The sequence below is a fragment of the Mizuhopecten yessoensis genome, unplaced genomic scaffold, assembly GCF_002113885.1.
Source record: "Mizuhopecten yessoensis strain PY_sf001 unplaced genomic scaffold, ASM211388v2 scaffold7695, whole genome shotgun sequence".
Lineage (NCBI taxonomy): Eukaryota > Metazoa > Mollusca > Bivalvia > Pectinida > Pectinidae > Mizuhopecten > Mizuhopecten yessoensis.
Window position 1 is genome coordinate 98,160 of NW_018407176.1, and position 26,395 is coordinate 124,554.

The window sequence follows — 26,395 nt, forward strand, 5'->3', positions numbered from 1 at the left end:
CCTATTGGTATATATGAGTATAGCCGAAAACTCGTCCTATTGGTATATATTTGGTTGAAGACAGGAGTATAGCAGAACACTTGTCATATTTGTATATATGTGTATAGTAGAACACTCGTCCTATCGGTATGTATGAGTATAGCAGAAAACTCGTCCTATTGGTATATATTTGGTTGAAGGCAAGAGTACAGCAGAACACTCGTCCTATTGGTATATATGAGTATAGCAGAACACNAACATTTATTATTTTGACCGTCTTTTTGTACAGAATCTTCTGTTGCATCACATATCACTGAATTACATGGAATTCTCATCATTTGCACGATAATGTTTATGTTTATTTACAGTTAAAATCTAAGATGGTCACTTTTTGTCTGTTGTCTGTGTATTTGCGAAGACATCTATTTTGTGACAGCTTCTTTCGAAGTAGGCGGTTAGACTAATAAAACTTAATATGTAAGGTGTTATGTGACCATATCTTACCGCTGATAGTTTCCCTAGTTTATTAGTTATCTATAAACTCTCTCATATTATATTTTGCCGTAGTATGTTAATATTTTACTGTTGCTTGTTATTCACTTTAATTTATACCTGAGCTTATTGCATGATTCATTAATTATTTTAAGTCATGACATATATATTCTTTATTGTTTTTTCATATTTATTCTAACTAAGATGCACGGTATAGTGGTTCATAGAAGAGTACAATTTTCATTTACAGATATAGACGAATGTTTTTACCGGATATGCTCATCCAATGCCAATTGTACTAACGTACCTGGTAGTTACACCTGCACATGTCATACCGGATATATCGATATAGGAACTGAGTGTGAAGGTCGGTATATTTTTTTGGGTTTAACTCTCAGAAAAAAAGTCATTCATTTGCAGATGTACCAGATTTATTTAATATTTTACTTTGAAGGAAATAACAATAAAATCATTTTAATACATTTATGAATGATAACAGTTAACTGCGATGATACAATTGATGTAAGGTATTCGTTATACATTGAATAATCTGTTAGAGTTACTTCTCTTCAATTGCAGATATTAACGAGTGTAATACACACCCTTCCCTATGTCCAAGTCATTCCGACTGTGACAATGCAGCTGGCAGCTACACGTGTACATGTAACACAGGGTACGGTATGGTTGATGGCGGGTATTGTGGAGGTATGTCGTGCTGTCTCGATTCCTTAACTATATACAGTATTATTTTACAATGAAAACTCTTGCATTTTGCAGTTTCCTCATTATCAACACAAGAGTTGCCTTATAAATCATGTAAATATAATTATAGCGAAACGCTTATACAAAGTACATGATTGTACCGTGAAAAAAACCCTTTGCGATCCGTCGTTGAAAAGATTTTTATGGGGATCTATCGTTACAGAAAAAGGCTTGTAAACAGATGAGTGGTTGTGTCGTGAAAAGAAGGCTTGTAAACAGTTTAGTGGTTGTGTCGTGAAAAGGAGACTTGTACACCCAACAGACGTTCTGTCGTATCAAATCAAGTGATACATAGCGTGCGTGATTCTGTCGTATCAAAGCAAGTGAAACATAGCGTGCGTGATTATGTCGTACCACAAACCCCCTATTGACATAGCCTGTGATGGAGTGTGTTACCTGTAAGATATGTACAATGACATACTTCTGGATAGTAATATCATTTTGTCAAACCTTTGTATTTCAGATATTGATGAGTGTTTATGGTCACCCTGTATGGAGTTTGCTTCATGTGTCAATTCCGTAGGAAGTTACACGTGTTTGTGTCGGCCTGGCTTCAGCATGGAAGGAAATACATGTGTCGGTACGTAACGAACGAGCTTTGTATGATACGTATAACCTTCTTAATGAAACGTTTAAGTACGTTAAGATTGATAACACAGTACAGCTTCCCACAATGCCAACGAAATGTATCTGTAATTCGAAAAAAGTACTTTCAACAAAATATAAAGACACTATTTTGTCCCAGTATCTCGTCTGTGTCTGCAGAGTTGTCAGAAAAAGCAAGAGAATACTTAAATGTCATTAAACCCATACTTACCTAGAACTAGTAAAGCACAATATCATTTATCATCTCTTAGATATCGATGAATGCCAGAGCAGCCCATGCCAAGGTCATTCCAAGTGTCAGAATAACCACGGAAACTACACATGTGTTTGTGAGAAGGGATTTTTCCAGAGTACACCATACACTTGCATTGGTACGTTCATCATAACTACAGTCCATGCTTTATAGAACATAGTTGGGCGGTGTACTAAAAGACGTGTACATGTTCTTGTTCGCGTTCATTTTTGTTATAATGATAAGGTATATATATAATGCATATCATATTAATTTATTCTATGCTGCTTCTTTTGTAAGCAATGCGGAAATAATGTTTGTTTGGCTTTGCAAGTCAGGCAAAAAAGTAGTGAGATTGAATTGACTCAAATCATTAAATACTAATACATTCGTTATTCTTTTATAGATGCAAGGGTCTTCAATGCTACAATCAAAGTGCTGGGAGTGAATGGCAGTGATGCAGTTTACAGCGACGATTTGACGGATGAGGAGTCCCAGATGCATACATTTGTGACAGGCTCGTTCAAATCCTCGGTATGAGCCACTAATGGTATCGAGATTGTGAGGGCTGGTACCAGTCATACCATTCCTTGATTAATGTTACGAAACTTACTGGCATAAACGAATGGTTTGCTGTTAGTTCTCGATTGCAATGTTTTAACCGAACATAATGAATACAGTACAAAAATCACGTTAATTAATCGGATGAAATTAAATCTGCAATTTTGTCTCTCGATATGTAAACTTACAATTAAAAAAAAATCTTATCATTTCGTATTTTGTCATAAGTATTTTGATATTTTATACGACAACTTTGTTAGGTATTTTAGTTACTCCAGTAGGAATTTGATGTTTTCGATGATACTACTTCGTACGTATTTTAGTTACTCCAGTAGTAATTTGATATTTTCCATGATACTACTTGGTTACGTATTTTAGTTACTCCAATAGTAATTTGATGTTTTACATGATACTTCTTGATTACGTATTTTAGTTACTCCAGTAGTAATTTGATATTTTCCATGATACTACTTGGTTACGTATTTTAGTTACTCCAGTAGTAATTTGATGTTTTCCATGATACTACTTGGTTACGTATTTTAGTTACTCCAGTAGTAATTTGATATTTTCCATGATACTACTTGGTTACGTATTTTAGTTACTCCAGTAGTAATTTGATATTTTCCATGATACTACTTGGTTACGTATTTTAGTTACTCCAGTAGTAATTTGATATTTTCCATGATACTACTTGGTTACGTATTTTAGTTACTCCAGTAGTAATTTGATATTTTCCATGATACTACTTGGTTACGTATTTTAGTTACTCCAGTAGTAATTTGATATTTTCCATGATACTACTTGGTTACGTATTTTAGTTACTCCAGTAGTAATTTGATATTTTCCATGATACTACTTGGTTACGTATTTTAGTTACTCCAGTAGTAATTTGATATTTTCCATGATACTACTTGGTTACGTATTTTAGTTACTCCAGTAGTAATTTGATATTTTCCATGATACTACTTGGTTACGTATTTTAGTTACTCCAGTAGTAATTTGATATTTTCCATGATACTACTTGGTTACGTATTTTAGTTACTCCAGTAGTAATTTGATATTTTCCATGATACTACTTGGTTACGTATTTTAGTTACTCCAGTAGTAATTTGATATTTTCCATGATACTACTTGGTTACGTATTTTAGTTACTCCAGTAGTAATTTGATATTTTCCATGATACTACTTGGTTACGTATTTTAGTTACTCCAGTAGTAATTTGATATTTTCCATGATACTACTTGGTTACGTATTTTAGTTACTCCAGTAGTAATTTGATACTTTCCATGATACTACTTGGTTACGTATTTTAGTTACTCCAGTAGTAATTTGATGTTTTACATGATACTACTTGGTTACGTATTTTAGTTACTCCAGTAGTAATTTGATATTTTCCATGATACTACTTGGTTACGTATTTTAGTTACTCCAGTAGTAATTTGATATTTTCCATGATACTACTTGGTTACGTATTTTAGTTACTCCAGTAGTAATTTGATATTTTCCATGATACTACTTGGTTACGTATTTTAGTTACTCCAGTAGTAATTTGATATTTTCCATGATACTACTTGGTTACGTATTTTAGTTACTCCAGTAGTAATTTGATATTTTCCATGATACTACTTGGTTACGTATTTTAGTTACTCCAGTAGTAATTTGATATTTTCCATGATACTACTTGGTTACGTATTTTAGTTACTCCAGTAGTAATTTGATATTTTCCATGATACTACTTGGTTACGTATTTTAGTTACTCCAGTAGTAATTTGATATTTTCCATGATACTACTTGGTTACGTATTTTAGTTACTCCAGTAGTAATTTGATATTTTCCATGATACTACTTGGTTACGTATTTTAGTTACTCCAGTAGTAATTTGATATTTTCCATGATACTACTTGGTTACGTATTTTAGTTACTCCAGTAGTAATTTGATATTTTCCATGATACTACTTGGTTACGTATTTTAGTTACTCCAGTAGTAATTTGATATTTTCCATGATACTACTTGGTTACGTATTTTAGTTACTCCAGTAGTAATTTGATATTTTCCATGATACTACTTGGTTACGTATTTTAGTTACTCCAGTAGTAATTTGATATTTTCCATGATACTACTTGGTTACGTATTTTAGTTACTCCAGTAGTAATTTGATATTTTCCATGATACTACTTGGTTACGTATTTTAGTTACTCCAGTAGTAATTTGATATTTTCCATGATACTACTTGGTTACGTATTTTAGTTACTCCAGTAGTAATTTGATATTTTCCATGATACTACTTGGTTACGTATTTTAGTTACTCCAGTAGTAATTTGATATTTTCCATGATACTACTTGGTTACGTATTTTAGTTACTCCAGTAGTAATTTGATATTTTCCATGATACTACTTGGTTACGTATTTTAGTTACTCCAGTAGTAATTTGATATTTTCCATGATACTACTTGGTTACGTATTTTAGTTACTCCAGTAGTAATTTGATATTTTCCATGATACTACTTGGTTACGTATTTTAGTTACTCCAGTAGTAATTTGATATTTTCCATGATACTACTTGGTTACGTATTTTAGTTACTCCAGTAGTAATTTGATATTTTCCATGATACTACTTGGTTACGTATTTTAGTTACTCCAGTAGTAATTTGATATTTTCCATGATACTACTTGGTTACGTATTTTAGTTACTCCAGTAGTAATTTGATATTTTCCATGATACTACTTGGTTACGTATTTTAGTTACTCCAGTAGTAATTTGATATTTTCCATGATACTACTTGGTTACGTATTTTAGTTACTCCAGTAGTAATTTGATATTTTCCATGATACTACTTGGTTACGTATTTTAGTTACTCCAGTAGTAATTTGATATTTTCCATGATACTACTTGGTTACGTATTTTAGTTACTCCAGTAGTAATTTGATATTTTCCATGATACTACTTGGTTACGTATTTTAGTTACTCCAGTAGTAATTTGATATTTTCCATGATACTACTTGGTTACGTATTTTAGTTACTCCAGTAGTAATTTGATATTTTCCATGATACTACTTGGTTACGTATTTTAGTTACTCCAGTAGTAATTTGATATTTTCCATGATACTACTTGGTTACGTATTTTAGTTACTCCAGTAGTAATTTGATATTTTCCATGATACTACTTGGTTACGTATTTTAGTTACTCCAGTAGTAATTTGATATTTTCCATGATACTACTTGGTTACGTATTTTAGTTACTCCAGTAGTAATTTGATATTTTCCATGATACTACTTGGTTACGTATTTTAGTTACTCCAGTAGTAATTTGATATTTTCCATGATACTACTTGGTTACGTATTTTAGTTACTCCAGTAGTAATTTGATATTTTACATGATACTACTTGGTTACGTATTTAAGTTACTCCAGTAGTAATTTGATATTTTCCATGATACTACTTGGTTACGTATTTAAGTTACTCCAGTAGTAATTTGATACTTTCCATGATACTACTTGGTTACGTATTTTAGTTACTCCAATAGTAATTTGATGTTTTACATGATACTACTTGGTTACGTATATTAGTTACTCCAGTAGTAATTTGATATTTTACATGATACTACTTGGTTACGTATTTTAGTTACTCCAGTAGTAATTTTATATTTTACATGATACTACTTGGTTACGTATTTTAGTTGCTCCAGTAGTAATTTGATGTTTTCCATGATACTACTTGGTTACGTATTTTTGTTACTCCAGTAGTAATTTGATGTTTTACACAGCCACTTGGTTAAATATTTTAAGGTACTCCAGGTTTTCTCGAGCTCTGGATTTAAAATCGGCTACTTTGGAACAGTGATAGAAAGATATGCACCAGGAAGTATTATCATCATATCAACAGTATATTTACACATCGACAGTACAGCTGAGGAAGGCGACATTGTCGACTCGCTTGTGGCAGGGATCCCTGTACTACGATCAGAAGGGCTCGAGGTCCTACCATCAGATATAACTGTTACAGGTAGATTTTCCGTAGTGATACGCCCGTCGATGACGGGTATTTTTCTGTCGAGACCTCAGTTCATTTGTCGTTATGTACGAAGCATGATCCTTGTTCAATAAAACATGGTCCGGAGGAGATACATATCATTACTGAGGAAATACTTCATGCTGGACAGATATACAGTAAAAAATAAGTTTAAGTTAGGAATATTGATTTATGTTCCATTTATGGTTCTTGTGTAAAATATTTAATGCATAAGTCAAATTAATTTTTAACAAATTAGATTAAGAAGACTACTTTACTGACTGTCTTTTTGTGTAATGTTATTATTTATTCATCAGATCAAAAGAGCATTTTGTCATAAATACTTTATACTGCACCTCTACGCCGCTGCTTTAAAAATGTTAGGTACAGAAACATAAGAATGACGTTAGCTGTTGACAGGACGTTGAACAAAATAAAACAAAACAAAACAAACCAAACTGAAGCATTAGATGGTAGTTGAATCGTTAACAGGCAGTGTTTCTCTTTCCTTACAGCTATAGACGAGTGTGAGAGCGAGGATTGGAACAGCTGTTCCCCGTACTCTGCCTGTACCCAGTCATCGGGTGTGTACATCTGTACCTGTAACTCTGGCTACATGGACATAGGCATGGATAGCGGACAGCCCCAGGGATCAACATGTGCAGGTAAAAAACACAATCAATCCAAAAGCTTTATGTTAACTGAACCTAGCGAAGAAAGTAGAAGTCATTCACATGTCAATTAACACTTCGTATCTTTATAATCTTTTATAAGAATCAACAACTTTTTATTTAAAAGTTTTTACTCGGTGCAAAATATGCACTTTGTTTTTCTTATGTCTGCCAGTTTACCGTCAATGTAAGTTATAGAATAAATAATAATTACATAAATCATGATGCAAATTGTTGAGTTCAACGTATGCACTGAAACTATTGTACATTGTACGTTGTTGATAGTGATTGACGAGACCAACCAGGACCCAATAGTAGGCTTTGTTTTGACGACTGAACACCATTTCTACCGTGTGGGAGATACCGTCAGGTTTACTCTTCAGCTCACCAGAGGATCACATGTCGAGTACACTGCTGATTACGGGGATGGAGAAGTATATATTGTCAACGATCCAGAGGAACTTGCTTTCATTTCGCCAGTGTCCTTAACACATAGGTTAGATTTGGTTATATATCTTACAATGTCTCTCATGATTGTATGTGTCGTTCGTTTCTTTGCCTATTACAGAAATCGAAAGCTTTTAAAGAGCAGTTAATAGCGGTAAAATGCGGAAGTTTTCGTTATCGTGTGGTTGCTTATACTAGATACATAAAAACTGAATATTGAAGAAAGAAATATATTTTGCAGGTATTCTTCTGCTGGAAACTATACAGTTGATATTTCTGCAAGGAACACCCCTTCCCACCACACAGTTAGTCAACACGTGTTTATCCAAGATGGTATTTCAAACTTGCTCCTGACTTGTAAAGAACGAAACCTGTCTTATCCGGGAGACATCGACTTTGTGATCACCTCCAAGTCTTTGATATCATTCGCGGACCTCCACATGCGGTTTATGTTTGGTGACGGTGAAACCCTGTATGAGTATGTCGGTTATGCTCAATACGACTCGCTCTTCACGTTCAGACATACGTTCAACCCTGGGGTTTACCAAACCACCTTAAACATATCCAACATGGTGAGTTTTCTGATTACAAAGAAAATGTTTATTATCGAAGAGCCTATTTCAGGACTGAGTGTCTCCAGTAGTAAATACGTTCTAGCCCGTGGAACAGAAATAGTGATTTCACTGAGGACACTAACAGGATCTAATATAACATTTCATGTAGATTTCGGAAATAACGAAAGTACTTCTCTGTCATTAAACAACATTCGCCGTGGACCTTCGTCTGTCCATCTACCATTCACATACACAGATGTGGGAACTTATAACGTAACAGTCATTGCTCATAACACCAACTCTTCTAAGACAGCGGTATCTGATCTTATCTTCGTACAGAATCCTGTTATAGACGTTGTTTTAAAGGTATCTAATCCCCTAATATTGTCTCCACCTGGTGATATATACGCTGAACTCTCATACGTTGGAGATAAAGATCCGCCATCGCACGTGTTATGCATGATATTGTTGAACAACACGTACTCTTCGAGTGTTTACATAGAACTAATGGATAATGCTAATCCGTCCTACCTTAATTCATCTTGGGATACCGCCGAATCTGTAGGAGATGTAGAACTGTTTGTAAATTGTTCTAACAAATTGAATGCAGCACTGATTATTAACTGGATCAGCATCCAAAGAAAAATAGAGGGGTTATCGATTAATGTAAACAAATTGTACATACCTGTAAATGGACAGATCGATTTCGATTTCTTTATTGGTGTTGCGTCGCATGCCAAATACGAAATATCGTTCAAAGATGGCCACGTTGTATCGGGAGCGTTAGATCAAGATATATTCTTCAATAGGCAGATATCATTAACCCACACGTTTCGGCAGAAAGGAATATACGCTGTGACTTTCATTGTTAGAAACGCTGTGTGGACAGCATCAGTTGATATAGACATTTGGGTACTGACAGAGGTGAAGGGACTGGCATTCGTGAGATATTATGCTATGTCCGATAAGTTCGACTTATCCAACTACGGACACGGCGACAAAAGTAACATATTTCCGCTGGAAAGGGATCTCATATTAAACGCCTCAGTGTCGAGCGGCAATCATCTGACGTTCTCCTGGAATTTTGGAGACGGCGTGTCCTTGGCAACCTATGATGAAGTTATGAGGCGGAAGTTTATTAGTCCAGGCACGTACAACGTTACACTGAACGCTTCCAATCCTTTGTTTTCTGCCTCAGAAAATGCTGTCATTACCTTCCAGCATATCGTTCTGATGCAACATATAACAAACGACGGTCCGTCAGATGCGTTTGAATTAATTACGTTTGAATTGGAATTAGCACGACCTGGAACTGATTCCTGTTTTATTTGGTACATGGGTGACGATTCTCAGGAAACAATTTATGGCGAAAGTGAATGCGAAGACGTCGCGAGAACAAACAAATACTACTATATAAACTGGTCACCAACTGGAGTTCTGCAGCATTCGCATATGTATAGAACCAATGGTACCTTTATCGTGAATGTGACAGGATTCAACGAAGTGTCAACTCAGACCGTCACTGATTTGGCAATCATAACTGGAATAAGTTGTTTCTATCCTAAGGTCAATATTGAGGGAGGTGGGCAGCAAATCGATCTTCCAGTACATCACCACAAATCAAAGAGAATCATTCTTCAGAGCACAGCGGAGATCAACTGTAATTCTTCTAAGGAGGTGAGCTACGAGTGGAATATTTACAAGATCGATGAAGGTAAAACGTATTTGGACTACATCTTTCAAGAATACCCAATACATCTCGTGGCTACTGATCACTTTAGAATACTGTTACCACCAAGTACCTTTCTGGCTGGTCAATATAAGATAGTTTTGAACGTGTCCATGTTTGAGATTCACGGGCTATCCTCTGTCCATTTCACGTACTTGAACATCACCGACACGCCACTGTCTCTCCGTTTTGTCGGCGGCATCATGCGAAGCGTCGGCTTTAACACTGAGTTTGTCATTGATGCTTTGTCCAATACATACGATCCGGATGTCCTCGATACTGCAAACAAAACGGGATTAACATTTACATGGAGGTGTCGTCTCTCACACGAAACGTTTCCAGACGATAGTTTAGCATATGTAGAGATCCCGACCACTGAACAGCGGCAAAACATGACTTGGGGACAAGGCTGTTTTGGAACGGGAATCGGCAATTTGAACTGGACAGCTGGAATATTGCCGTTGAATTCGTTCCTATTACAACCTCGAACTGAAAATGTATTTGAGGTGGTTGTACAGAAACGCGATAGAGCGTCGACTGCCCAGCAAACTTTAGTTGTTATAGATGGAAAACCTAAGCAGTTAAATATCAAGTAAGTAAATATCCTTATGATCATTAAAAAGTGTGAATAGCAAAAATACAAATATTATTTTTTATTAAATTACTTTTAAACATTAACGTGAAGTGTTCTTATGAAGGCACATACATGTCAGTTATAAACCCATATTCCAAACACGAGATGTGATAAATTCATAGAAATTATTTTTGATGTGAATTAAACTGTAATACCGAGGTGAATTACTTACAGGTGTGAGATCAATTGTAATACCAAGATGAATCCCTCGGGTGAATTCCTCCTGCTTGGACGCTGTCGTGACTGTAGCCAGTTTGATAACATACAGTTTAAATGGTCCTTATTTCTGGAAAATCTGACTACGCAGAAATTCAAAGAAGTCGTTGAGCTTAAAGAATTCGCAGAAGGGGGTAGGTATAGACGATATTTCTATAACAAACGTTCGAGATATTCTACAATCAATTATCAGCAGATGAAAAAGGGAACATGCAGAACTATTTTGTTACCTGCAATCATACAAAATATGCAAGGTATGTGCATGCATGCCAACTCCATTTTCAAGTGTCATATATCATATATAAGTATAACATAATAGGTATTATTTGTATTACATAAATTGTAAGTTATCATTATAGAAATATTGCTTGTGTGGTTTTTTTATAAACTCGATCATCGTTCTACCAGTGTAACTTTACTGTTTTAAACGTTATACAATTTCAATTAGCACAATACTATTACATGTTTAGCTTCTAAGACAAATTGGGTAATTATAACAATGTTTGTACTTACGTTTCGATTTTATTAATGTAATATTGTTTTGTGTTTTGTATATAGTACAATTTCAATTATAAGATATGTTACATGTTTCACATGCACTACAAGTTTGGTTATTATGACACTGTTACATGTTCTAAATGTAATGTAATTCTGATCAATAAACAAATGCTATGTGTTTAACAGAGATTACAAATTTTATCATTTTAACACTTTCATGTGTTTTACAGATATCACAAGTTCAGTATTGGTGTTGAAACCGGCGACATTGACAGGGGGCAGGGTATACCGCCTTAAACTGGAAGCACAGGTGCATGGCTATGCAGATTCTTTTACCGTGTACGAGTTTGTTACCAATTTACCTCCCTATGGTGGCATGTGTAATGTGATTCCTGAAAAAGGTGAGGAAAGGTCACATAAAGTTACAATGATCAACAAAGAATACCATACTTAAATGATAATGTAAGAGAATCTCTCCAGCTACATTCTTTTTTAATTTATCATTCCATATGCCTACAGTTTTATAACACTCACACACATGAATAACTTTATTTGTATCATAAATTGTTATGTACGTTATTGCGGCGAATACGATTCTTTATTTTAACATTAAAGTTTGCATAATTTACAACAGGGTTTGCTCTTGAAACATCTTTCACGATCGCCTGTCATGGCTGGAAGAATCATGGCGAGGATCAAGATCATTTGTTGTACACGTTTTGGTTAAGACCCGTGGATAGCAACCATCTCCAGCTGTTGTATTATGGAACCCACCCGTACACGCCCGACTCACAGTTTCCTTTGGGACCCAGTAAACATGACCACATTATCGACATTATCGTTAGAATCCAGAATCCAATTGGAGAATACGTTGAATACCGATTGGAAGTTCAGGTATTTATCGCAAAATCTATTTTTTTCGAAAAAGTAATAGATACACGGTAATAATCGACCAGTCTTACGATTTTCGTTCTTTTTTGTACATGGAAAATAACATGTTATCATTTGCCTTCTTTAACCGTCTGCATAATTGTAGGAGGCCATTTTATTCCAGAATATTTATTTCATTCCTAGTGGCTATTTTGTCACACATAACGATTACCTGTTGCTACCGTTTTGTCCTGGGTAACTTAATTTTATTGATGAGCAGTTCGGACCTAAAGTATCGTACATACCGGAGACATGTAACTGTATTTACTCGTTAAAAGACATATGTTGTCTTTACACAAAATGTTTGACCTTTGATGTACTTGAAGGTGATGAACCCATCTGAGGGAAAACAAGTTGACTCGCTGATAGGACTGGCCTCTGGGGATAACAACGAGATTTCAAGTCTATTGTCGTCGGGGAAAAGTCAGGAGGCCAAGCAGCTGATCGTGGCTATGGTTTCCCTTATCAATGATTCACCGCTTAATGTGAGTAATCTGTTTTATAGCGTATGGCTTTCCTTGTTAATAAAGTGTGGTGTATGACAGGAAGAAACAGAAATGTCTGCACTAACAAAACCAACGTAAATTATTTTGCTTTATCGCACTATATGAACATGATGACACGCTGTATCACAATAAAGTCTAAATACATTATGTAAGAAGTTGTAATGTTTTTCACTGTCGGCCTCCCGATTAAAACAAATATTCATGTATAACTGGAACAGGTTTCCCTTACAGACATCGGATGAAGACGGAAGGCGTTAATTGTACACACACAAATATTCTTTTTGTTTGATGTACAGGTCGTGACATTCATATGAACTTCGTCCACATTGAAATGTCATATTGACGTTATGACGTCATGAATTCCTACCCTAGTTTTGATTTTAAAATGGATTCCATGTATCCATAGCAACTTCATTTATATATATTATAAGTATAATGTGAGAAATAAGTCCCCTAACTTGTGACGATTGCTTGAAATTGGAATGTCCTTTGAGTTTAAAAAAAAAATACTTACTCGGATCAAATAAACAAAACAACCAATCAGCATTCGCTGGTGAATCTCCTCTAAACAGGATCTTATAAACCAAAAATGAAAGAGACAATGGTGGGACCTGTTTACCTCTATTCCTCGAATGACCAATGTTGAATGATACGTATGTAACATTATAATAACGAATCGTTACTTCTATATTGCATTTCTGTTAATATATTTCTATATCAGTTTGCGGAAGTCGACCAGAGTGTGGTGGTAAATCCAACAACTGCTCGACAGCCCAATCAAACGAATATTAATACAATACAAGTTGATACCACAACGCTCGAAACCACCAGCGCGACTAGTTCGAGCTCCACCGGTTCAAAAGTCTCGACAATTATTACAACTACAGTCGATCCAGTCAAAGCCGAGGAGGAAAGACTGAAAAAAGAACAAGAAGAAAAAGAGAAACGCATACAGGTACACATTGCCTTAAGACTAAAACACAGTGTAATGTTTCTAATGATACAAAATTTCTTATATACAATAATCTTATATACTCTTTCGAGAAATATGTTAGTTAATACGATTATTTCAAACATGTGTTGTAAGGGTAAGTTATAATTCATTCTGGCTACTACTCAGACTCGTGTACTGTGATAATCAGCGTTTTCCTTAAACAACACAGATTGTATAACACCTTGTGTTTTATTTCGTCAATTGTGGTAGTTACTTTTCCTTTTGTTGCGCAGTTTCGTGAGGTACTGGCCACCACTCTAGAACAGCAGACCAACTCCCTGACAATAAACTCCCTACAACAAACGGCTATGTGCTTTGCTGTGGTGACACACGAGACAACAGAGCTTTCCGACAACACACAGGTATGACCGCACGTATACCAAAGCTCAGTATAACAACTTACAGATTAAGTGGTTTATAGATTATCACACTATGTTTTCAGAGTTTGTCGCGAGAACAATTTTCTCATCGCGAGCACGTGGATTAAATCAAGAGGCCACCGCCACCGAACGACAAACCTTAAAAATATTGTGTAATAAATTGTTTATCATCTCTATACTACTACCTCATATAAAAAGTCAACTAAACACCAGATTTTCCAAACGACTTCTAGGCTCAATGGTCATCGATCACAAATCCTCGGCCTGTGACAAACGTAAACAAATAGAAGATTTGCGCGGACGATTACCATGAACCTTAACACTAAGTAGATACAAATCCGTTCATAAGTTGTTCTCAAGTTCTCAACTTCTTCTCATTGTGAAAACCATAATAATTAATTTATCATACTACCGGTAGGTGGTATAAAGTAGTAAATAAGTGATAAATGTAATTATCATTTATGAAAAGTGTTTCAGTATTGCATTACCTTTATCTATATTAACAGTTATAAAACAAATTCGGGAAACAATCTGTTTTCCTTAATAATCAACCAACTTTAAATGATAGGACGTCAAAATGTTCATCACGAGGATTTCACCGCCGGGTAGAGTATACTGAGATTAGCGACTTAATGGTTTAGGCCACGCTCTATATAATCTTGTTCTGGTGTTTTCCATTTGATACGTATTTTTGGTACACCAGGCAACAATATACAAAACAGTGTTTATCAAATTTAAAGCAAATTGTTTGATTTGTGCGGATAATAATGCTCAGTTTGGTTTTCAAGGTTTTTAAGAGTGGTAGTCCTATAAAACTTAGAGCACAAAGTTGTATAACGACAATGGCAATGTAGTTAATTAGAAAGCAAATACTATCAACATATACTTTTCTGTTTATCAACAATCAGGACAGTGTAGTGAATTCCATGCTGAAAATGGCGAACTCTCTAGACGAATTCGTGGATAATTCAAAGTCTGAATCGATGGATCAAGAATGGAACACTGCAGTGGGTATGTACGAACTATATAGGTAAATCATGTTCTTTTATTATCTTACACATCCTGAATTTGACGTCAACCGAATTTAATACTTACATTCACAATGATTTGTGATTTGACTTGGTTTTAATATATACGTATTGCTGCTAGACATGTTGTCTTCCCTTGGGAGTGTTGCTAAGGCCGCCGTTGACATGTCCCTGGAGGGGAGCCCCTATGTTACCGATACCAGACAAACGCAGAGCCCAACACAGCCAGCAGGAAGCAATAATAGTAATACTACGCAGGCGCATTCCACAACGACGCAAACAACTCGGTCGACTACCCTATCCGATAAAGAAATTCGAAGACAAAAGGTGAAGTCACGATTAATATAAACATTCATTTGATTTAGACATGTTGAACCTGAAGGCTGATGGTCAAAAACTTTTGTTGTCTGAAACTTTAGTAAACAAAATGTCGAATTTTAGAGAATAAGGTGAGATAATTGTCTTAATATAACCACTTACGAGTGTTTTGATGATAGTATTCCAACCGCGATGTGTAAACGGCTTTTGAGTAAACAGGTCTCTCTTTAGTACATTTTGCGTATAATGAATAAAAAAAATGCAAACATATTGGTAAATATGAAGACCAATTGCCTCTACTCTGGTAAAATGAATAGTACAAATAATAGACCAGTGAAGAGTTTTAGAGAGGTATGGTTTGGTACCTATTTTCCGTAATTCAAAAATGGATTGTTATGAAGAAGTACAGCTAAGCAATATGCTTGATGTACTGACGTTTCCTATATAATGAATGAGTTGAAAAACATACTTGTGAATAAATCCTCTGTCGTTTTTTAACATTAATCTGTTGCACTATAGGTAAAAGAAATAACTACTAAGGTTCTGCAAGTGGCAGAGATATTGTACCAGGCCGCCATAAAGACACGTTTCCCTGGTGGCCCACCACTACGCCTCGAAGCAGAGCATTTATCTATGGTTGCAGAAAGGAGAGAGGTTAGCAAGCTGCTAAAGGCAGTAGTAAACGTCACGAGCGGCGCCTTTGCCATGCCATCTTCAGATGAAATCATCAGTAGCAGTGCAAACACGTCTTACATTGATTCCAAGGTAATGTAAAAGATCAGAACAGTAAACAACGATGTCTGCTCGTATTATGTTATGTGTAACGTATTTACAGAGAAATCAAGATTGTTTTCCCCAAGACATATCCGAACGATGAGGTTATCAATAATTTATTAATATGAGTAAAAGTAATAGCTACATGGACATTGAATAATGGTGAAAATGGTGCAAGTATATTTTATTGCGTTATGCAGGTTTTAAGTGCAAGTCAGAACACCTACGTTTGGGACGACAGCTCCTCGAAGATAAAGACCCCAGTACTCTCTCTGTCTCTGTACGACAGTGATAAGAATGAAATTCCTATAGCAGACCTAGAGGAAGATATCACCATAGATATAACCATTCCTTCCGAGATTTCTAACAACGTCCGAATGAGTAGCGTCTCCAATTTGGATGAAAAACTTTTACAGTTTGTCGTAGAGGCGGGCTCTAATGATACTTCAATTCACTTTATTATCCGGCCCGAGGGATACGTCCCCCTTGAAGTGTATGTAAGGTACAATGACCCTCCCACTGTGGATACCTATGACGATATATTCAGCATCCCACGGCATGATGCAGTACCTGACAGTGTCGAGGACGCTGATATGCGGGATGAACTGGCTCACACTGTATTCATATCACCGGAATTTGTACAGAAGCATGGTATAGGGTCTTACGTAATCGCCATTAAACCTTTCGGTAAGCCCTTTTATACTTAAAAAGAAAAAGAAAAAAAACGGACGAGACACGCATATATTGTTTTTAATATTTAGAAATGAAACACTTGACTGACACATCTTGACCAGTAAGATCCTTTACAAAATAACAATCATGTCTTTTATTAATTAGGATTTTTATTCTCAAACAGCTTTTTAAATGTAACCATTTGCTTTTATGTAAATGTTGAATTTGTATTTTACAGAAAACAAAACGGATGAAGTTGAAACATATGATGAATACTATGCTGACTACATAGGACCTACGGTTAAGGAAGAAATACGAGTCAACTTTAGTATTACATACAGAACATCAGGATGCTCATTCTGGAATGTAGCAGAGGAGAAGTGGATGTCCAATGGCTGTAGGGTAAGATTAGATGATTTAATTGGCGGTGGTAGTATTACACCTACATTTTAGGAGCATCCTGTTTCGCTTACGGTCACTAAGGGATTCATGGTCTCTGTCTTTTTCATTTGTTGTTTCAAAAGTTCCTGTATTCGAAATAAGGTTTTGACAGTTTGTATTTTTTTCTCCTGCTTAACATAAACCCATGCGACTAATAGTGTCTTATGTTTACATGTGTAATTATGTTATGTTTACATGTGTAATTGTGTTATCGTGATCTGATAATTAACACCTGTTTGTCTTACCATCAGCTTTCTTTTAACAAAGGCTTAAATATAGTAAACTCTGTCATATTAAATGGATGGTAAAATGCGTTTCCAAATTAACACTGTTTTTGAAGTAATGCTTTATTTATCTACATCCAATCCAGGATTTTTATCGTCATAGTGTAAACTTCGTTATTTGTTTGTTCTGTACTACGACAACATACTTTCCTATTCTACTGTGTAGTAAATTCCCAGCATGTCCGAAAGGACCTTTATAACTTGATAAACTTTAACTTATCGTCTTATTTCTTTGATGTCATTTATTTGATTTGTTTTGTCTGAATGTCTGTAATTACGACAGCCATTTAAGGGAAGACTAGCTTTTCACTGATGGGTTATACAAAAGAAATAATATTATTGAAACATTTTGTTAAATGACATGCTTGTGCACAATTGTTTTTAGGCTTCAATTATTCTCATTTATCACTAATAGTTAAAAACATGTATATATAAATATGCCTACGAGCTATAAATATACACATATATATATATACATGGGGCAAAGAAGTAATTCCATCAGTGTGGACAAGTTTAATTTAGGTTGTCAAATTTTCGGAGCGATCCGCACCTTTATCAAGACACAGTGAAACAGAATAGTTACATGTACATATACATCATATTACAAGAAGATATAACTGATATACTATAATTGAAAATATAGCTATTATATAAAACCAATAGTCCTCTCGGCTAAAGACAGCCGAAGGCAGCAATTAAGCTGAGAGCATGGCGGACAAGAAACGCTGATGTACAGGACCTATTCTTGCGCAAGATTCACTATATCAATTGTATCTCAATTTTTGTCAGCACCATTTTTTATTTTTTTTTCTCATGTCACTTGCACTCACCATTCTCATCCACATTGCAATCTTCATTATTTTGGAGGAAATAAAGATATGAATTAATGAATGTGGGAATCTGGCCCGGTAAATGTGAAAAATATCAATTTCCTGCGGAATACACTCATTAGTCGCCTCTCAATTCTGCAGTGGATTTAGCAGTCACAGCAGGGGGGTCCACACTTAGTCGCCTCTTTCGGTTTGCAGGAATAATGCATGTAGTTATCAAATAAGTGAGTGCAGGAGGAATAAGTAGTTATATGGGATTTTACCGTCTATATTACTTCTTTGACCCATATATATATATACAAATATACATAGAATAATAGCGACCGAGAGGCCCTAGTTTTAACCCCCAGATCAGTAAATATATCTTCAATTCACCATGCGTATTTCCCTCGAAATGTTCTGCTACATTTACAAGCATTCAATACGTATATAATCATTTTGTTGTGTTATAGAATTATATATTTATATCTTATTCTTTTTCTACACCATACAATTTAATGTTTTTTTCCAATTTATTTATTATTTTTTCTTGACATGAATTTATTTATTAATCATTAGTATTAACACATGTTTTGTTAACTCCAGGTCAGTCCACTTTCGAACAGCAAATTTACGAGGTGTCTTTGTAACCATTTAACATCCTTCGGGGCTGATTTCTACACACCGCCTAACAAGATAAATTTTAACACTGTATTCGACAACTTGGGCGCAAAGATCGCTGACAACTGGGCAGTCCTGGCCACACTTGTCGCCATCTTTGTCTTATTCTTCATATTGGCTGTATGGGCACGTCACAAAGATAAACTTGATATCGTTAAGGTAGGTAATTCTGTAACAGTATCTGTTATGTAGACTGTATAACCACAACTTGGTGTAAGTTAAATGTTTCATATTGTTCTTAGTGATATGTGTTTGTGCGCTGAAATAACAGTCCATAAAATCTAAAATCCTGCTGTTTATGAAGTGAGATTTTTCTACGTGTGGTATACCAACAGAGACTGTAACTAGTCGTGTACAAGATAAGAAATAAAACCGGTGATACGTTAATGGGAATTGTAAGTTACGTGTATAATTGACAAAGGAGAAGAATACATGCAAGTTAAACCAAATTTACCTTATATTGCAAGGATTTAAAGCAAGTGATGCAATCGAGATTGAAAATAATGTTTCAAAAAAGCGAATAAGTTTTAGATGTTTGTATGTATATAGAATTCCATATATGGTTTTATTGGGGGGTTTTTCAGTGGGGCGTGGCTCCATTAGCAGACAACGTGGTTAGTGACCCGTACTATTACCAGATCGCGGTATTTACTGGGATGAGGAGAGGCGGGGGCACCAAGTCAAAGATCAGCTTTGTACTGGCCGGTGATAATGAGGACACGGGTGTACGACATCTCACGGACGAAAAAGGAATCAAGGTACGCATACATTGTATTTGAGAAAATACAACGGCAACATATTTATTACAAAATTGCTTTGAACATTGTCTTATTGCACAGATATGTTGGTTTAAAAAGCGGTCTATATGTTTAATAAATGCGTACTGTAAATGACATTTACATAATCGCTAGAAATATATAATAAGGAAGCAACTATTTGAATAATTTAGAATGCTGGTGCATAGTGTAAACAATTTAATGCACTTTATTCCAGTGTTGTCCATTAAATAAAATTTAATATGGTTCATAACCCAATGCGGATCTGCTTTGCTATTCTTTAAAATTTGTTTTGTCAGGTTTGTAGTAGGGGCAGCGTGAACAACTACGTGATGAGTTCCCAGCAGTGGTTGGGACCTCTTACGTACTTACGTATCTGGCATGACAATAAAGGAAAAGGAAAACACCAGGGATGGTATCTCAGCAAGGTCGTTGTATCTGACCTTCAGACAGGGCAAACGTAAGATTTAAGTAACATAATTCTCATCTTAAAATAATCCTGCACTGTAAACATCACTCCTCTGGATATTAATTTGAATGTTTTATTTACAGAGCTTTTTGCGTTCGTGTTCACGAAATGTTCATAAAACTGCACGGATAGTTCACATTGTATGCATATCTAGTGTACTTTTAACATAAATTAAGCGACAACATGAAGAACGCGTGGATAGCGTTTGTGACACACGGTGTGTAAATAACTACCTGTGTTTTGTATTTTTATTGAAGGTATTTTTTCTTGTGCAATCGTTGGTTGGCGGTAGAGGAGGATGATGGAATGATTGATCGGATGTTACCCGTGGCTGGAACAGAGGACCTCACTAAATTCAATACTCTATTCTTGACCAAGACGAAGCGGAGCCTCACTGATTCTCATCTGTGGGTATCAGTATTCTCTCGACCGCAGCGAAGTCACTTCACGAGAGTTCAGCGTTTATCCTGCATTCTGTCTCTGGTGATGACGACAATGGTAGCTAACGCTATGTTCTATAGAACAGAGGATAATGTTGAGAACAAAGAATCATTCGTAATAGGACCGATCGAGTTTTCTCTTAGCGGACTTTACATCAGTTTCATTAGTAGTCTAGTTGTCTTACCTGTTAACTTGATCATCGATAACATATTCCGTAAAACAAGACCACGACAAAATAAAGTAACGAATTCATTTGTGAGTAATATCCAGCCCTTGAGAACTCTCTCACAGGTAGACCTTAGGCCATGCAAGGTAGATGATGACACCAAAATATCTGATGTGACAGACGATGATTTCGACGTCCAAAAGAAAAATCTAAAAAGTGAATCTGCAAACACAATTGGCGGAGTATCAACAGCCTCGGATAAAGCATTGATTAGTAGGGGATCCGTATCAAGGCCAGCGACCGCAAACCCTAAACAGCCGAAGGCAAACTTCAGCCTCCCGCCGCCATGTATATATATAGCATGGACCCTAGTGTTTTTGTCTTCTGTGATATCCGGCTTCATCACCTTCCTCTACAGCATGGAATGGGGAAAGGAGAAGTCGCTGGCATGGCTGTCAGCAATGTTGCTGTCTATCGGAGAGTCAATTACGGTGATCCAACCAACAAAGGTGATCATGATATATGTATTAACATTTCAAAAGTGTTTTGCATTTATTTTCTGTATCTGCAATTTATGTCATCATACTATGAGTTATTGTTTTTGACTCTTTGCTTTAGAAATAACGTGTGCAATGTGACGTCAAAACTAAGGGAAAGAAAAATTGATCAATATCCTGTTAGTGATCAGTTATAATATACTGTACTATGTATCTAATCTATCAAGCTTAATATCATATACTACCTACCGACTGGTCAATCTGAATCATTTTCATTAATCACGCTATATCTCCTTAATTCATAAGAATGGTGTGCATTAACTAGTGTAACACGCATGCAGAGAAAGCGGCTTTAAAGAACAGGTTTTATTATCAACAGATCATCACTATTGCTGTCATCATATCCGCCCTGTTGAAGAAACCGGATGTAGAAGAGGTCGTGGACAATGACGACACGCAAATGGCACCAAAGCCTGACGAGGAACTTCTGTTTACAAAACCGACCAAAGGTAGGGTAGTTAACCATCTGGAGCAATACATAGAACGAGCGATTTTAGGTAGATCACAACGTTCTTTTGAAATAATCATGTCATTTATGATACCTTTTACTTTTGTTGCAGCACTTCGTCCTCATGTAAAAGTGGATGCACCAGATCCGGAGAAACTGGCAGAGGCTCGAAAAAAACGCCTAAACGAGATCCATATGCACCAAATCATCAGAGAAGTTATCTTCTACTTCATCTTCTTGGCACTGATATTACTGGTGGCTAGTCATAGTAGGGATCCAAAAGCCTTCAATGTAAAGACTGCCATTCTGAATATGGTCAACCCAAAAAACGCATTGATTAAGGTAGGAACCTGTAATAAAGATGTTTGCATTGATGTTATATTTGAACTTTGAGGTACCAATTATATATCAAAAAAAAGAATAATCTCCTTAAAACAAGATAGTGTACAGCTGATTTCAGACCACCATCACCAGATGGTAGGTTATTCAAATCACCCTTCTTCCGTGGTCCGTCCGTCCTTCATTCTTTCCGTCCGTCCTTAATCATTTCCTGTTAGTGCTATTTCTCAGAAAATACTAGAGGGAACTTTCTGCAATTTCCTTTGTTTCGCTTAATGAATGTTGGTACTAATCAGAAAACTCAGACGGCTGACAGGTGGCCATCTTAAACTTTCAAAGTTGAAGTTTGTTAGCGCCATTTCTCAGAAAGTACTGGAAGGGTCTTTCTCAAATTTCACATGAATGTTTCTAAGGTTGCCTAGAAATATTGGTGTCGTATCTCTTGAATCTTGAAAGGACAGGTATCAGCCTAGCGATTGGTTATGGCGTTTTTACTTGAGACCCAGGAAATAAAGATTGCCGACTGGCGGCTATCTTGAATTTGGAGAGTTAAAAGTTTGTTAATGCTTTTTTGCAGATTTTCCTCAATTATGATGTGCAAGTTTATCATGGGCCGTTGTAACAAAATCTATTTTTGGACTGATCAGAAGACCAAGATGACTTACAGACGGCAATCTTGCATTTTCAGAGTTGAAGTTGATTGTGCTTTTTTCAGAAAGTTCTGGAGTGACTTTTCTCAAAGTTCATCTGAAGGTTCCCCTTGGTCCCTAAATATGCATATCGAAGTCAGGGACTGATTGCAAAAACCAAGATGGATGACTGGCGGTAATCTTGAATTTTCCGAGTTAAAGCTTGGAAAATTATGAGAAAGTACTGGAAAGTTTTTTTCAAATTTCACATCAATGTTTCAAATGGTGCTAGGTTAAGCAAACAGGATGGCCACAAGACAGCCATCTTAAATTTGACAGTTCAATGTTGTTATCATTATATTATATGTGTGTTCCACTCTGTCCCCTTGTTAAAAATACCCTAGGCCCTAATGAAAATTCATCCGTCATTGACAACACTTCCAATCAATGTAGAAGATTCCCATTAAGGATTTCCAAAATGGGACGGAGTAAATGTACAACTAGGGAAAACGAAGAGCAAAGAAAGTAAACGATCATCCTTTGTAGATCTGACAGAAAGTAAGCGATCATCCTTTGTAGATCTGACAGAAAGTAAACGATCATCCTTTGTAGATCTGACAGAAAGTAAACGATCATCCTATGTAGATTTGACATATTTCCTTTCGTAGATCCTTCTAGGATATCTTGTTTTAGTAATAACTTATTGTTTGAATGTTTTTCCTTTTGTCTAATCACAGGTGAGGACAGTGGCCGATTTCTGGTCTTGGCTGGAGAAGGTAATACTACCAAACATGTACCTCACCCAGAAATGGAACGGGGATCCGGCTGATTCAGAAGAGCAACGGCTTATCTCTACCCGTACGGCCTACCGCATCGGACCAATACGTATCCGTCAGCAGCGCGTTAAGAAAGGTATTTTCATTTGCATTTCTTTGTAACGAAGTTAAAGTGGAGTACATGGCGACATTAACTGGTGGTAATTCTTCTTTTTTCTTCTTTTCTGTCTATTTTTATGTTGTTGCTTTCTGTTTTGGAGAAAGAGATATAAACAGCCTCCAAAATAGCATCATAGCATTAAGCTTAAAAAAATGCTTGATTATTTGACATTGAAAGTGTTGAAACTTTGCAGTGTCAGGAAAGAAAACTTTGCGCCATTTATATCGTTGTGTATGAGGGTTTTTTTAATCCTCAGATGCTTTCGTTTTGGAACATAATATAGTGAATAATGGTAGATTTTTTCGATTTTTCTATTAACCCTTAGCTTAAACAGTAACATTAAATGGACAAAAGTCGCTACCTTAATATTACCACATTAATATAGAATAGTATATACATAAGAATAAGTCATATTTGTATATTGGATTAAAATTCATTTGAATAATTTCAAACATGTGTTTTCAGAGGGCTGCAAGGTATCGAAGTATATGCGTCATATCATAACCAGCTGTGCTGTTGACTGGGGCATTGATGACGCCGACGACCAGGAGTACCAGGAATCCTGGCGTCCACTTAACGTGAACGAATCATTTGATCACATTGTCAACTATCCATGGAAGTACCGTCCGTTCTTGAACACAGGAGGACTACCGTATGCTGGAGATCTTGGTGTTTACCCTGGTGGAGGGTATATAGTGGATTTCATCGGAAAGAGGGAACGTGCCTTTCAGTTCCTTAGTGATTTACGCCAAAAGAACTGGATTGACCGTTATACACGTTCAGTGTTCCTGATGTTCACTGTCTACAACGCTAACGTAAACATGTTTTCAACTGTTAATATTGTATTTGAACTGCCCAGTACTGGTGAATTTATGGTAAAGGAAAATATTAAAGCGTTCCGGTTGTTTTCGTATCTGGGAGGATACGGCATATTTGTTATATTTTGTGAGGTATCAGCGGCAATTAGCGTTATATACTTTTTTATCAGAGAATGCAAGAAAATCCGAAAGGAAAAGAAAATCTACTTCAAAAGTTTCTGGAATATATTGGAGCTGCTTACTATGCTAACAGCAATGGGGTGTATCGTCATGTACCTCATACGACACTTCATCACAGCTGTTGCCGTGTCAAGTGTGACGAAACTGCGAGGTAGGTATAGGCCCTCTAAATAGGGTACCTTAAACAAAAAGCGACGCTAGTGTGGTTGTCTGAAGGTGCAATATTGTTTGCACTACACGACCCTGATCTTTATGCTGGAAATTGTTTAAACATTGTATTTAAAACATTACGTTGGTTTGGTTGTATAAACAAAATTCAAAAAGTTATATCACTCTTATTCAACCTATTTTTTCATTTTCAGATAAATTCTACAATTTTGAAAAGGTCGCCATGTGGGATGAGGTTTTTGGCTATGTTATGGCATTTACCATCTTCGCATCAATTATCAAACTGATCCACATGTTCCGTTTCAACAGGAAGATGTCTATGATCGCAGGGACATTGAAAAATTCTACCAGTGACATATCTGCTTTCTCCGTTGTCTTTGTTGTGTTTCTCACAGGCTTTGCTATTTGGGGGTACATCATGTTTGGTCGCAACATGGCATCCTATAAGAGCATGATTCAATCCATCGAAACGTTACTGGCATTTTCCTTAGGAGAATACGACTACCTAGCTCTAGTCAATGCTAATCGGATCTTCGGCCCATTGTTTTTCTTCTCATTTTTCCTTTTTATTAACTTTATTCTTATAAATGTCTTCGTTACAATCCTGAACGAATCCATCGCCGCTGTCAGAAACGATGTTTCCAAGCAAAGTAATGAGTTTGAAATCGTGAATTTTGCTTGGACAAGATTTAAAAGCTGGATTGGAATAGACTTTGACAGAATATTGTTGGATGTACAAAGGAAATACATGATTGGTAAGATTGGTCATTTTTATCTTCACACTTGCACCATAATCAATTTGCCAATAATTGATGCGTTTATTACCACGTAATATAACATTTAAAGTAATCATTTCGGATAGTTTATATAAACAAGAGGCCAAGAGTGACTGTATCGCTCACCTGGAAATGTAAGCAAAATTGAAGTTGAAATAGCCAGATGTTGCTGTACATGTATTACATGGTTAGTCAGGGGTTATATTGATATGCAATTGGACAAAATCCTGTCATTCCTACAGAAAAAGAAGCAATTTGAAGAGTTTGCTATATTTCTTCTATTGGGCTCAGACCCACCGTTGATACAAAATTAGTTCCCCTTCACCCAAGAATGACCACATATGGACATTGTCCTCCTACAGAAGAAAAAGAAGATTAAAAAAAAAAAATGCTAAATAACCCCTATTGTGCCCCACCCTTTTAGGCCCAAGGGGATTCAGACCCACCATTTATACAAAATCGATTTACCTTCCCAATAGGATCC

The 26,395-nt window shown here is 36.0% G+C and overlaps 1 protein-coding gene across 1 annotated transcript in view; it reads left to right on the plus strand.

The window, feature by feature from the left end:
* The window catches only part of LOC110454143, a 46,920-nt gene that overhangs the window by 17,158 nt on the left and 3,367 nt on the right, over positions 1-26,395 (plus strand). Inside the window, exons 7-33 of the mRNA XM_021503520.1 lie at positions 1,051-1,176; positions 1,697-1,813; positions 2,478-2,605; positions 6,420-6,636; positions 7,158-7,307; positions 7,599-7,809; positions 8,002-10,635; positions 10,852-11,027; positions 11,622-11,792; positions 12,026-12,285; positions 12,648-12,806; positions 13,549-13,782; positions 14,055-14,183; positions 15,110-15,212; positions 15,351-15,556; positions 16,067-16,312; positions 16,522-17,008; positions 17,232-17,395; positions 19,134-19,367; positions 19,793-19,966; positions 20,284-20,444; positions 20,711-21,569; positions 21,937-22,066; positions 22,178-22,395; positions 23,771-23,945; positions 24,435-25,118; positions 25,330-25,890. Coding sequence (XP_021359195.1) covers positions 1,051-1,176; positions 1,697-1,813; positions 2,478-2,605; positions 6,420-6,636; positions 7,158-7,307; positions 7,599-7,809; positions 8,002-10,635; positions 10,852-11,027; positions 11,622-11,792; positions 12,026-12,285; positions 12,648-12,806; positions 13,549-13,782; positions 14,055-14,183; positions 15,110-15,212; positions 15,351-15,556; positions 16,067-16,312; positions 16,522-17,008; positions 17,232-17,395; positions 19,134-19,367; positions 19,793-19,966; positions 20,284-20,444; positions 20,711-21,569; positions 21,937-22,066; positions 22,178-22,395; positions 23,771-23,945; positions 24,435-25,118; positions 25,330-25,890 — 9,114 coding nt within the window. The remainder of the gene's footprint in view (positions 1-1,050; positions 1,177-1,696; positions 1,814-2,477; positions 2,606-6,419; positions 6,637-7,157; positions 7,308-7,598; positions 7,810-8,001; positions 10,636-10,851; positions 11,028-11,621; positions 11,793-12,025; positions 12,286-12,647; positions 12,807-13,548; positions 13,783-14,054; positions 14,184-15,109; positions 15,213-15,350; positions 15,557-16,066; positions 16,313-16,521; positions 17,009-17,231; positions 17,396-19,133; positions 19,368-19,792; positions 19,967-20,283; positions 20,445-20,710; positions 21,570-21,936; positions 22,067-22,177; positions 22,396-23,770; positions 23,946-24,434; positions 25,119-25,329; positions 25,891-26,395) is intronic.